At 37.7% G+C, this 12591-nt stretch overlaps 2 protein-coding genes across 2 annotated transcripts; one reads left to right on the plus strand and one right to left on the minus strand.

The window, feature by feature from the left end:
* Positions 1-2413: 2413 nt before the first annotated feature.
* Positions 2414-6157, minus strand: hmgn6 (high mobility group nucleosome binding domain 6). The gene is made up of 6 exons (XM_016469032.1): positions 5911-6157; positions 5052-5078; positions 4898-4927; positions 3732-3779; positions 3332-3454; positions 2414-3155 (listed from the first exon to the last, which is right to left on the minus strand). Exons 1-5 carry the CDS (start codon positions 5923-5925, stop codon positions 3350-3352), a joined length of 225 nt encoding a protein of 74 aa, XP_016324518.1. The 5' UTR covers positions 5926-6157; the 3' UTR covers positions 2414-3155; positions 3332-3349.
* A 690-nt stretch (positions 6158-6847) lies between these two features.
* LOC107674864 (SH3 domain-binding glutamic acid-rich-like protein) lies at positions 6848-11101 on the plus strand. Its single transcript, XM_016468991.1, has 4 exons — positions 6848-6980; positions 8912-9097; positions 10346-10426; positions 10604-11101. The coding sequence occupies exons 1-4, from the start codon at positions 6936-6938 to the stop codon at positions 10637-10639; spliced, it is 348 nt and encodes a 115-aa protein (XP_016324477.1). The 5' UTR covers positions 6848-6935; the 3' UTR covers positions 10640-11101.
* The last annotated feature ends 1490 nt before the right edge of the window (positions 11102-12591 follow it).

The following is a 12591-nucleotide window of genomic DNA, read 5'->3' on the forward strand; positions in this document are numbered from 1 at the left end:
CGGTACGTCACTCCCGGATAATCGAAAATGGGCAAAGAGGCGGGAGCTGGTTGCTGAAACCACGCCCACCTAGCTCAACAGTGGTGACAGCAGCGGCAATCCACCTGTCACTCAAGTGGCCACGCCCTTAATTATGCAGAACTTTAAGGCTTAATGTAATTAATCCCACTAAGTAATTTTTACTCTGAGTAAATTTTAAATGAGCTACTTTTTACTTTTACTTGAGTCGATTTTTAGACTGGTACTTCTACTTGTACTTAAGTAAAATTTCATTAATGTAATGGTACTTTTACTTGAGTAGAATATTTTTGTACTTTTTCCACCTCTGGCATTAGGGTTGTGCAGATAGACGATAGTATCGTGTATCAATGATCAATCAATGTTTTGTTGTTCAGTGCGCATACTCACTGACTGAATTCAGCTCTCTTGTGAATTCTCTCATCATAAACAACAAAGTGCAGATGTACGTGAGATGTAAGTATAAGAGATTTATTCATCATACAGTGTAGAAGGCTTCACTGATTATAATGGGAGTGTTTTTAAAGTGCATAAACTTACGCTAGATTCAAGTCAGTGATGATGTTCTTTGGTAATGTAAATGTTCTTTGCTTATTTTCTGTAGCTGCTTTTTGAATAAATGAGGAAATGTAAGCATAATTAGCAACACACTTACAATGTTTCTATTAAATTGTTGTCATGTCAAATACAAATTCAGTCATAAACATATTTTATGACATGACATCCATATGCAACTTGATTAATAAAATATAATGTGTAGATTACACTAACATTAGGCTGTTTTTAGCCATACCCTGCAGTTGGTTCACTCTCCGGCTATGAAACTAAGTAAACAATTAAATAAATTAGCAGGATAATATCGTGTATCGCCGATCTCACAGGCTGACGACAGGACGATATGACCATGGAGCATATCGCCCAACACTACAAAGCAGGTCTTGAACAGTGCCTTCAACCATGTCACGATACAGGAGGGAGATGAGAGGAAGACCACTTTTGTGACCTGCACTGGCCATTATGAATATGAGATCAGGTCGTACAGCCTGACCAACGCTTCTTCTGAATTCCAGTGATTCATGAACAACTTGTTCGGGGGGAACTACGTCATCTACATTAACAACATCCTCATTGAATCCTGGAATGAGACATTGTCAACATATGGAGCTTATACTGGGAAAGCTGTGGGAGCATTCTGTGTTTCCTTAAACTGGAGAAGTGTGAGGCCCCTCAGCCATCTATGCAGTTTTTCAGATATAACATCAGTCCAGAGGGGTACAAATGGACGAGGGGAAGGCCCAAGCCATTGCATTTTCCACTTGGTTTGCAACTTATATCACTCTAAAGCGACCCCTTATTAAAACTATTTAATAAAAGACAAAATCTACAACCGTTTTATCACATTTTAGGCCTTTGTCAAAGATGCTTGGAAGGAAATAACATATTTGAAGTATTGCATTCTGGTTTCAGAAAATATCATACTACTGAGACTGAGTTGGGAACAGTCCTAAATGATGTGTTTCTGACTACTGACACTGATTACCCCATAGTTATTGTTCTTTTAGATCTTAGTTCTGCTTTCAAAACAATGAACCATAACATTTGTATTGCTCAGAGAAGTGTGTTGGTATGAGAATAAAAGCGGAAGCTTCTCTATAACGTTTGGAGAATGCTCCTCAAACTCAGCTCTGCTGATGTGTGGTGTCCCGCAAGGATCGATTCTTGCCCCAATTCTGTTTTGTTATTTTCATCACGCCTTTGCTCCCTTTTTATATTGCTTTTCAGTTTCATTGACTTTTGGGACAAAGTGTGTCCTTCAGAAATGTAAGTGCTGATGCATGGGCCGTACCGGTATTTGGAAGAGTGAAGAAAACTCTGTGCTTGTGTTTCAAAGCAGTGAAGCGTGCATTCCTTCTCTCCATGCATTGCCAACAGGTAGTTTTCAGTCATTTGTGTCCATGTTCCAAACAGAACTGCGGGTTCACAAGGACATTGCTTGCATGTATGAGAAAGATGAACTGCCATGATCATTACCAGTCTGTTGTGTAGTCAATGTAAATCAGCAGAGATCGCCCACAGATGATGCTTATGTCAAACATGGCAAACAAACTTACTCTCTCCTAACATGTCTATTCCCCAACATAATACAACTACCCCTAGTGGGCATTTCCAAATCTAATTCATGTTTTGAGTTAACATTTCGCTTTACTAGGTTAAGCGATTGCAAAACATGCAAGCTTCAAATTCTGTCTCTTTGAATGACGAAGTTCTGTGTGGAGGTTAGTGACACTAGAATGTCCAGAGTGAGCAGCGATCAATGAATCTTTAATGATTCTTTTGTCAAATTTATTGCTGTAGTTTATAATGTCTGAATAAAAAAGGGAGAGGCAAAAGTGAGGAAAATTCCACTCTTTTCTTTATTAGCAGACACTGCAACATCAGAGAGCGTACATAACAACCTGCAGACTTCAACACGTCAATCACATGGTAAAAAAAAAAAGCAATTTGCATGAAAAAAATCATATTTAATAAGCTGCCATTTTTTATTTTTTAGATTTTTTTTCAAGATACAGTGAAATATATCAGCTCTCTCAAATCTCTTCTTGAAGGTTGTGATCCCCACCACCCACCTCCCCCCGTTAAGAATAATACACCAAAATCTAGGACAAATGTCTAAATAGCAAAGAAAATATACAAAGTCAAAAAAGTAAACTTCCCCCAGCCATTTAAAACCACTTTTTAAAACCTTAAAAACAAGTGTGAGGAAGGAGGATGAAGAGCATGCGGAAACACTTTAAGAAAACACTCCAAACTCTAGAGGCAGATATGATTTTTCTAGACCAAATAAGTTATCAATAACAATAAATGGCATTTAAAAATACCTTTAGTGTGGCATTCTTGCAGAAACAATCGCTGCAGATCTACAGGGTGCTCAGCATTTAGCTTAATTTTGTGCTAAAAAACCTGTGCTGATACTTATAAAATCATTGATAAAAATATTTCTCTGTGAACAATATGCCTTGGAGGTTGGGCAATGACACAACACTAGGAGTGATGGGGAGCTGTGATGACAGTGTTGATGGGAGGCAATAGTGCTACTCAGATTTCACTTCCTTTGTTGCTTTTTGAGTCTTTGTGACCTGAGGACGGGTTGAGAGGAAGAAATCATCAAGAATAATGCATTTTTCATTTCAAAAGATATGAAGAACATCCTAGTGTAACAGTATTTCAACGATTTTATTCCACACAGTCAACACAAAATGAAAGTAAAATATGTTCTATGGAAAGTCTAAAGTGCAGTGAGATTATAACACACCGCGTTGGTCTTGGCCTCTCAATTTTCGGAGTGGTTCTCCTCGCTGGCTGCAGACTCTGAGCTCTCCTTGGCCTTCACCTTGGTCTTTTTATCCTCCTTTTTGACATTAGCTGCTTTGTCTTTCTACAGAGGAAGTGAATCATTGGCAGCAATGCGTTAGACAGAATATTTGCACATGTGTAAACTCACAATAACGGTACTTTGAATGCTGTAGCACAGAAACAATTTGTTTATTGTACATGGTGCATGTTTATATATATATATATATATGCATATTGTGATTGTGCCTGTGAATATACTGCAAAGTCACATGCCAACGGGGATATATTGACTAAGTAACTAACATTGTTCTAATATTAAAGTTTTATTGCTGGTTTGTTAGGTATCTGGTAGTATTTACCTTAGTTGTCTTTTTTGGTTTGGGTTCAGCCTTCACATAAGCTGGTCTCTATGAAGGAAAAACACAGCTGAGAAGTAAAACATACTTCATATATGTTGAGACACTGTTCAACTGATATTATAAGACAAAGACAGAAAATGGGAATCATAAATAAAATTTATAACAAAATTCCAGTATTCAGTGTATTTACTGTATTTTCCACAGTATGTATTTCATTTTTAAAACTTGAATTGACATTTTCATTAATGATTTGGTGGGGAATTTTAGATATACATGATTCCTGTAACCAATCTATTTAGCAACCTTTTTTAAACAAACACACTCACTCACTCACTCACTCACTCACTCACTCACTCACGTGTGATGGGTGAGCAGTTTTCATGCACTGCTGGGTTGGGTTCATGGAAGACTTTGGCTTGAGGCAGATGAAGCTGGCACAGATCCATGCATGCAAGAAAACAGAACTTTCCCCCAGAAGGAAAAACTACCGAGCACGCACACACACACACACTCAAACACACGCACACTCTCTCACACAGACACACACACACTCATACACACACACACACTCAAACACACACACACACACACAGACTCAAACACACACACTCTCACACAGTCACACACTCTCACACAGTCACACACTCTCACACAGTCACACACTCTCACACAGTCACACACTCTCACACAGTCACACACTCTCACACAGTCACACACTCTCACACAGTCACACACTCTCACACAGTCACACACTCTCACACAGTCACACACTCTCACACAGTCACACACTCTCACACAGTCACACACTCTCACACAGTCACACACTCTCACACAGTCACACACTCTCACACAGTCACACACTCTCACACAGTCACACACTCTCACACAGTCACACACTCTCACACAGTCACACACTCTCACACAGTCACACACTCTCACACAGTCACACACTCTCACACAGTCACACACTCTCACACAGTCACACACTCTCACACAGTCACACACTCTCACACAGTCACACACTCTCACACAGTCACACACTCTCACACAGTCACACACTCTCACACAGTCACACACTCTCACACAGTCACACACTCTCACACACACACACTCAAACACACACACACACACACAGACACACACTCAAAGTGGCAAAGTATACGTACTGCTGATAACCGTGCAGATCTCCTCTGAGGCTGAAAAGAGGACAAAGTAAGTAAAAAGCACACAACTATAAATAAAGGGGAAATATTTCAATAAACAATTAACCTAACAAAGTTACCACGTGAAATTTTAACAGTTTACATGAAAATATTTTACCTCATCCTTGGCATCCCTGTCTGCATTCTGTGAATAGAAATAAAAATATATATATATATACAGTCAAAACAAAAATGATTCAGACACCAGATATAATTTTTACATTTTAATGGGCATAATTAAGTGTGAAAATAAAAGGATATACAGTCAAACCAAAAATTATTCAGAGACCAGATATAATTTTTATATTTTTTTACTAGTGGGTGCAGGACACTATAGTTAATTTATGTAAGTGAGGATAGCAAAATAAAGTGAACTGGGACATATTATACCCAAATATTCTTCATACAGTGGACTACCAGTAAAATTTGGGATAAAAAAAAAATCAGATATAAAACCAGTAAAGGAACCCAGTGGCCTGTAGAAGTAAACCCGATTGAGTTTATCTCAGCTCAACCAACCCCTAGCTGCGAGCTGTGCGAGCAGCAGCTGACCGCGCCATCTGTCGGTACACTAGCGCCATTACAGCCATCTGCTCACAAGAACAAAGACTATAAAATAATAACACTATGTTATTGTCCATATCAGTCTGTTCTCAATCAGTTAAGTCTTTAACATTGCACAGGTCTTATTTCGCATAAGTGGGTGGTTCGTGACTGGTTTTGTTAGTTTCTTCCTGCACAGCACGGCCGACTCCATTAGCAATGGAACCCAGCCAAACAAACTTGAGCGCGCAGTCGCACACAATTCAGACATACGCGGCGCGGATTTCAGTGTTAAATAATATCAATCGTATTTTATTAAATAATATAAACGTATGCGGATCTATATTTTGCAATGCAGTGAATACACACGAATCAGCTCCGAACAACGCCTCCCTGATGCAGGAGTGTGTGTGAGAGAGAATGCGTAACGTTACCTTTCTTTTAGGCATGTTGGATTCCTAAAGAGACTCTGCGAAACACACGGGGAAAAACAGCTGCTTTCGAAGAGATCTCCGCATATACGTGCTCGGCTCGCTACACTAAACACAGCAGTAAACACGGAGGAACAATACAGCGAGTGACTGAAGGGGTTAAGGGGCGTGGCTTAAGCTTGACTGATGCCTAGATAGACCAATCAGCGCTGAGAACTGAGAGCCAAACATGAAGGTATTTGTGATAAATGTCGACGGTACCATAGGAAACGTTGACTTGAGAGTATTCCTCTACAATTTATGTGTGCGACTTTATTAGTTTAGTTTTAACGAGGAAAAACAATCTGACCCTTTGAGTGTGTGTGTGTGTTTTTTTTTTTTTTTTTTGCAATTCCAGTGTCGTTTAGGTACGGGGTGATTTATTTCTGCGAGTTCTGTACTCAAGATGGCGCCCTGGAATCGAGTCGGGTTTTAGGGTTTGTTTCGCAAGCCAGATTATTAAACCGAAAAAAACAAAAAAGACAAAAGAGCAGCGCCCCCAATCGCGCGCGAGCGTTTAACAAGCGTCGTTCATCAACTGATACTTTGTCGCGCCGCTCGCTCGCTCGGTGTTACAAATGAACATGAAGGTTAAAACTGCAACATTATTCGCTGGAAACAATTTATACACAAGTGTCACAGAGTTGCAGATTTTACAGGACGCACATGAAACTAAAACTCTAATATTACACCATTCACACATAACACTTGAGTGAACGATCTTAATCATACTGCGATAATAACGCGACTGTCGATAAATTAAACTGAATTTTTAGTGCATACAGTCACAGCTGCCGTTTGCTAGAGGTAAACTGAAGATTTGAGAGCAGTTTCACCCGTCTTTAATAAGGGCTGTTTGTGATGAAGCAGGCTGAGCTCGCAGCAGAGGCGGGGCTGACTGGACAGCGCAGATTCTCTTCGGGACTGGGCTGAGTGGAGTTTGGTCATCGCTGTTATTGAGCTGTAACGCATCTGAGGAATCGGTCATTATGGTGATTAAAGTTTACATCGCTTCATCCTCCGGATCAACATCGGTAAGAATTTAACATGCTCGCGAACATGCGAAAATGCACCACAGTTACGACAAAAGACTACAACAATTATTGTTACCAAAGAAAAGTCTTTATAAATGGATATAGAAACAAACAAGTCCACAATTATTGTCATTTGAATTATTTTTTATGGTGTCGTCGCTGACGCATAACAAATTACCACAGTTTTAGTGTAACAACAAACACTGTGACACGAAATATGTGACATTTTGGCGGAAATTATGGTAATCACGATAAATGTTCGGTTGTAGCCTAATATATTATTCTTATTTTACTTCTTCCTATTATTATTCTTATTATAGGTAGTTTGAAAAAATACTAAATCTACACTAAATATACTGCTAGACTACAGTAGTCTTTTGTTCTCACCGAGAAAACACCGTCCCTACAAACTCTAAATATGGTGCTGAAGTTGACAGTTAATGTAACCACTTCCTCTGACATCTGTGTGCTGGAAATAATCACTTCTGCTCAAGACTTCTCCAGAAAAACGGTGCATTTAACTGCACTATAACTGCATGAGAACGGACTCAGAACGGCCTCGCCAGTTTAGCTGAGTTGGCCTATGTTTTATTTGCATCTTAACTGTTGAAAAGTGAAATAACAGTATTTAGGTGTGTATCTAGAGGGAGCTCTTCCTCCAGCAGCTCGTTTGGCTCCAACTCTTCCTAATTTGGTGAGTTAGAGAACACTGCTGTGCTTCAGTAAGTTATGTAACTCTGGAACGACACAAGTCCTGACTAGTCCACACTTCAGCCAGCAGTGGCGTGTGGATTTCTAATATGCATTGCTAAGAACTTCATTTGGACAACTTTAAAGATGATTATCTCAATATTTAGATTTTTTTGCTCCCTCAGATTCCAGATTTTCAAATAGTTGTATCTCAGCCAAATATTGTCCTATGCTAACAAACAAAACTTGTTTATTCAGCTTTCAGATGATGCATACATCTCAATTTCGAAAAATTGACCCGTATGACTGGTTTTGTGCTCCAGGGTCACATATTGTACTGGAGACACTGCCTCCTTTCACATAGTTATGCGAGTTTAGCTCCAAGTCTGATCAAACTCACATGAACGAGCTGATCAAGGTGCTCAGGATCACTACTATTTTATATTTCTCACTTGTATTATGGACAAAAAGAGAAGATATGGTTGCACTGTTTAGCCAGTCACATTTGAATACTCCACAACAAACTAAATGCGTGAGAGATCCAGGAAGTTTCTCAGTTCAAAGGTCATTCAGCTGAATGAATCATGTAATGATACAAATATGTACAACTTTTATTTCCTACACAAAGAGGCAAGAGCACCGAAAAGAGTCAGACTGGAGAGAAAGTAAAAACGTTAACATGGTTAGAACACAAGAAACATAAACAATTATAAAAATACATACACGACACACACTTCTAAATCTGCAAAATGGTATTCATTTCAACATTACATGCAGTTCACAAGACAAAATAATATCTGAATAAAAAAATTAATAAATAAAATCAACAAACAGATTCAGTTCTAGTTGACATAGACTGATTCTTAATAATGTGTGTTGTTACCTGCATGTTCCACAACTTTTCTTTGCATCTGTGATAGTTGTTCATGAGTCCCTTGTTTGTCCTCCAGTTCTCTCCAGCATTCTTTGCTTTTCTAAAATCTTCTGCATATTTGAACCCTTTCCAGCAGTGTCTGTATTTGAGATTCACAATAAAACTTTACTTGAAGTCTTCCCCAAGACAATTAGTTATGCTCATGATATCCTAATTTTGTGAAAAGGCTGTAACTCAACAAAACCTGATACACGTGAAGTCCACTGTAAAAAATAGCGCTTTCACACATGAAACGCCCTGTGTTTGAGCCTAGCAGGATTAAAAGTCCATCGCTTTAGTGTGTGATCTAATCTAATGATTCCCTCAGATCAAGAAACAGCAGCAGGATGTCAAGGGCTTCTTGGCAGCCAACAAGATTGAGTTTGAGGAATGTGACATCGCGGCTGATGAAGACAACAGGAAGTGGATGCGAGAACACGTCCCCGAGGATTTCCGGCCGGCGACAGGGAACCCTTTACCTCCTCAGATCTTCAACGAGGACAGATACTGTGGGGTGTGTGCTCCTGACAGACACTATGTGCTGGCTAGTAGCTCTCGTTTCTCAAAAGCATCACAAGCCTAAGTAGGTGGTAAAACTGTTGCTACCAAATGGTCTCTACGATCAACTTAACTCACAATGCTGCTGAGAAACACAGCTTATGTTGATATTTAAGCGTTTATTCACTTTCAAATCAATCTAAAACATTCATTGACACAATCCTCAAAAGTCAAGTCACGTCAGACATCACTGGTTCTCGCACGTATCTTACCACACATCTGAGTTGGCCATGCAGCTATTCATCGAATTGTTCAAATATAGCCCTGAGACTGTAGTGTAAACCGTCTAGATTGTGCTGTGGCTGTGTCTTATTTAGAAGGCACACTTGAATCTGAGTAGAGGCTTGCAGCCGGAAACAGTACTGAATATGTCACGATTTAACAAGTGGATTGGATCTGTGCGTTAGGTCCTAAAGTGGCAGCTGCATAATACACACCTACTGCAGTATATGACCGTAATATGCTCATTTACATATTCATATTTTATATTATTTTTTGTTGGGAAGAGAAAATTACACACTTACACACACTTTAGTATGTTAGGTAGGTTTAATAAAGATCAATGTACATTTAATTCATTGAGTGAAGACTATGCAGTTTTATTTTTACATTAGATTATTCAATTTCTGTAGTATTTTGCTTCCTGAAAAGTACTGTTTATCTCATTTACTTAGCCAATTGTTAGTAATTTGCTACATTCTTATGTTAAAAAATAAAATAAAATTACAAAAATAATTCTATTATAATAACTACAGTATATGTAACATCAAATAAATCATACCATGAAATAAAATTTTGATCATCATTTGGAGCATGAAAGTTTTGGGTCCCTACTGACAAAAACGACTGAAACATTCTTTATAATATCTTCTTTTGTGTTTACAAGTTTAGAAAGACATGAGGCTGAATAAATGATCAGAGAATTGTATTTTCTAGGTGATTCCTTTAACAACATAGAACAGATTTAACCCAGAATATTCCTTACGATATTTCCAGGTTTAAAAACAAAAATGATTTTGTTTACCCAACATAGAGTATGACGTTCACAGTTTACACTAACACATTAAAAGCAATCAAAATGAATCGATTTCAGTCTGTTTTCATTGAGCTGCACAAGTAATTTTACCAGTCTCCTTTTAAGTGGAGTCTTGTGTTTTGTCTGACTCAAAGATGAGCAGTGCTTTCTTTTGCTTGTGTGCTCCAGAACTACGAGGCATTCTTCTGTGCCCGGGAGGACCATGCTGTGTATGCGTTTCTGGGCTTGACAGCGCCTCCAGGCTCAAAGGTAGGTGTCTGAGGGACATAAAGGCTCCTTTATTCCCAGCATGCGTCCGCTCTAGGAATGCAGTGCTAATGTCCGTCTGATGAACACACACTGCTCTAGTCTTTCTTCTGCTGTACTGAACAGCTTCTCACTGCTGACTGGAACTGATTCGATGGGTGTCTGTGTGTTTCTTCACAGGAAGCAGAAGCGCTGTCTAAGAAAACGCAGATGTAATCTAGAGAAACGGCTCTAGCAGAGCTGAAGAACGCCTACCGTTCTGATGATTGAGTTCCTTTTTCTGTTATTTCTTTTTTCTTTGCATCCATGAAATTATGTGATGTGATGAATGCTATGAGTTATTTGTCCACTCAAAAGTCCATCTTATTGACTGAACTGTTCAAAGTGAATAGAAAGCATTTCTCCAGTCGTCCAAATAGACATGAGCAAAGTAGATTTGAATTGTTGTCAAGATTTGACAGTTAATCATTAATCATGCAGTTTTTATTAGGTTTATGCTTGAATGTTCTTGATTATGTATGCGGTTCAAATTACATTTAATCTGTGCATATATATATATAGGGTTTCTGTGGGTCTTAAAAAGCCTTGTTTCGGCCTTACACAAATTAAAGCCTTTAAATGTCTTAAATTGGAGCAGAAAGTCTTAAATTCATAAAGTCAGGGTTTTAAATGTCACATGCAAAAAAAAAGTATAATAAATCTTGCTGAATGATTGAAAAAATAATTGAAAAATATAACTGAATATCTTCTGTAATTGAATATTAATGTTAATGTTTATTTTTTTTCTTGTTTTCCGATACAAATATCCTTCAAATTTACTTGAGATGCAAAATGAAGATAAGTCTTTTTTATCTGTGTCTGTCTGTATCTTGTTTTCCTTTTGACATAATTAGATTTTTCCATTGGCAGATATTTGTCCCCTTTTAAAATCATAGATTCAGTTATTTTTGATAAATTTCTCAGAAAACAAGACTTCTTATCAAAATGTTATTTTTTGCATCTCTCTTGATTTAAGACTTGTTAGCACTGGAAAACAAGACAAAAATACTGCAGAAGAACAGCACTTTTGTGCAGTGTGATCAGAATACTGTAAAACGTATATATGTAATCAGGTACAGTAAAAGTTTTTTATATATATAAAAATGAATTAAAAAGTATTGGAGATCGGTTGGAAGTTGTATTTCTCATTGTGTTCTCCTTAGACATTTATATTTAGAGAACATATTGACATATTGCGTTCCCTTCAATTTATTCCTTCAATTTTGTTTAATTGGGTCTTTAAAAAGGGTCTTAAAAACTCTTAAATGTTGGCAATGACAGTTTGCATTTTTGTATGTTTAAATATTCTTTTCTGCTATATTTTAGTTTTTTGTTTTTGTAATTATTTTTACTTAATGATTTATGTGTAAATTTAATACTGCATGTTTGCCTTAAGTATCCTTCATGTACTAATAGAGTTCATTTTCTGTTTTTAAGGTCAAATTACTAAAACAATAGAAAAAAGCATAAGAGGTTACTTATTATGTTGGCTTGACAAAGCCAATGTTATGCTATTTAAACTTATTATTTTTCTTCCAAGACTAAATTTTCTTACTCTATCTCCTCCTAGGGCTTTAAAGCCACAAGCCCCAAACTTGGACCTGGGCCCTGATGTCTAGTTTGTTGCTATATCTTTTCAGACTGATCAGACGTAGTTTTCTTATAATTAATTATTAAAAATGTCCCATATACTTACATTGGCTGAGAAAAATGCACCCTCTAGAGGAGCAATTCCACTCCACTAGAGGGAGGAGCCGGACAACTCCTCTCACTTTAAAATCGGTTACAGTAGTGGAAAGAGTACTAAGAAATTGTACTTAAGTATAAGTAAGGAATAATTTACTTGAGTACAAGTAAAAGTACTGAAAAATATGACTCAAGTAAGAGTAAAAAAGTAGTTTGCTGAAAAACTACTCGAGTTACTGCATTACAAAGTACTTTAGTATTATTTTTCTATTTTTACCCAAAACGAGACGATGTGAGCATTATGGAGCAGGGTTAACCCTAGCCCTAACACTCATGTACTTTAATGTACTTTAATGTCTGTTTCACAAGTGAGACCCAGGAAATCCCTTATATGGACAAATGCATCAGATATCACTACAGCAGAATAACATGCAGATAGAGAT

This window comes from Sinocyclocheilus anshuiensis, unplaced genomic scaffold (genome assembly GCF_001515605.1).
Source record: "Sinocyclocheilus anshuiensis isolate Anshui unplaced genomic scaffold, SAMN03320099.WGS_v1.1 scaffold1133, whole genome shotgun sequence".
Taxonomy (NCBI): domain Eukaryota; kingdom Metazoa; phylum Chordata; class Actinopteri; order Cypriniformes; family Cyprinidae; genus Sinocyclocheilus; species Sinocyclocheilus anshuiensis.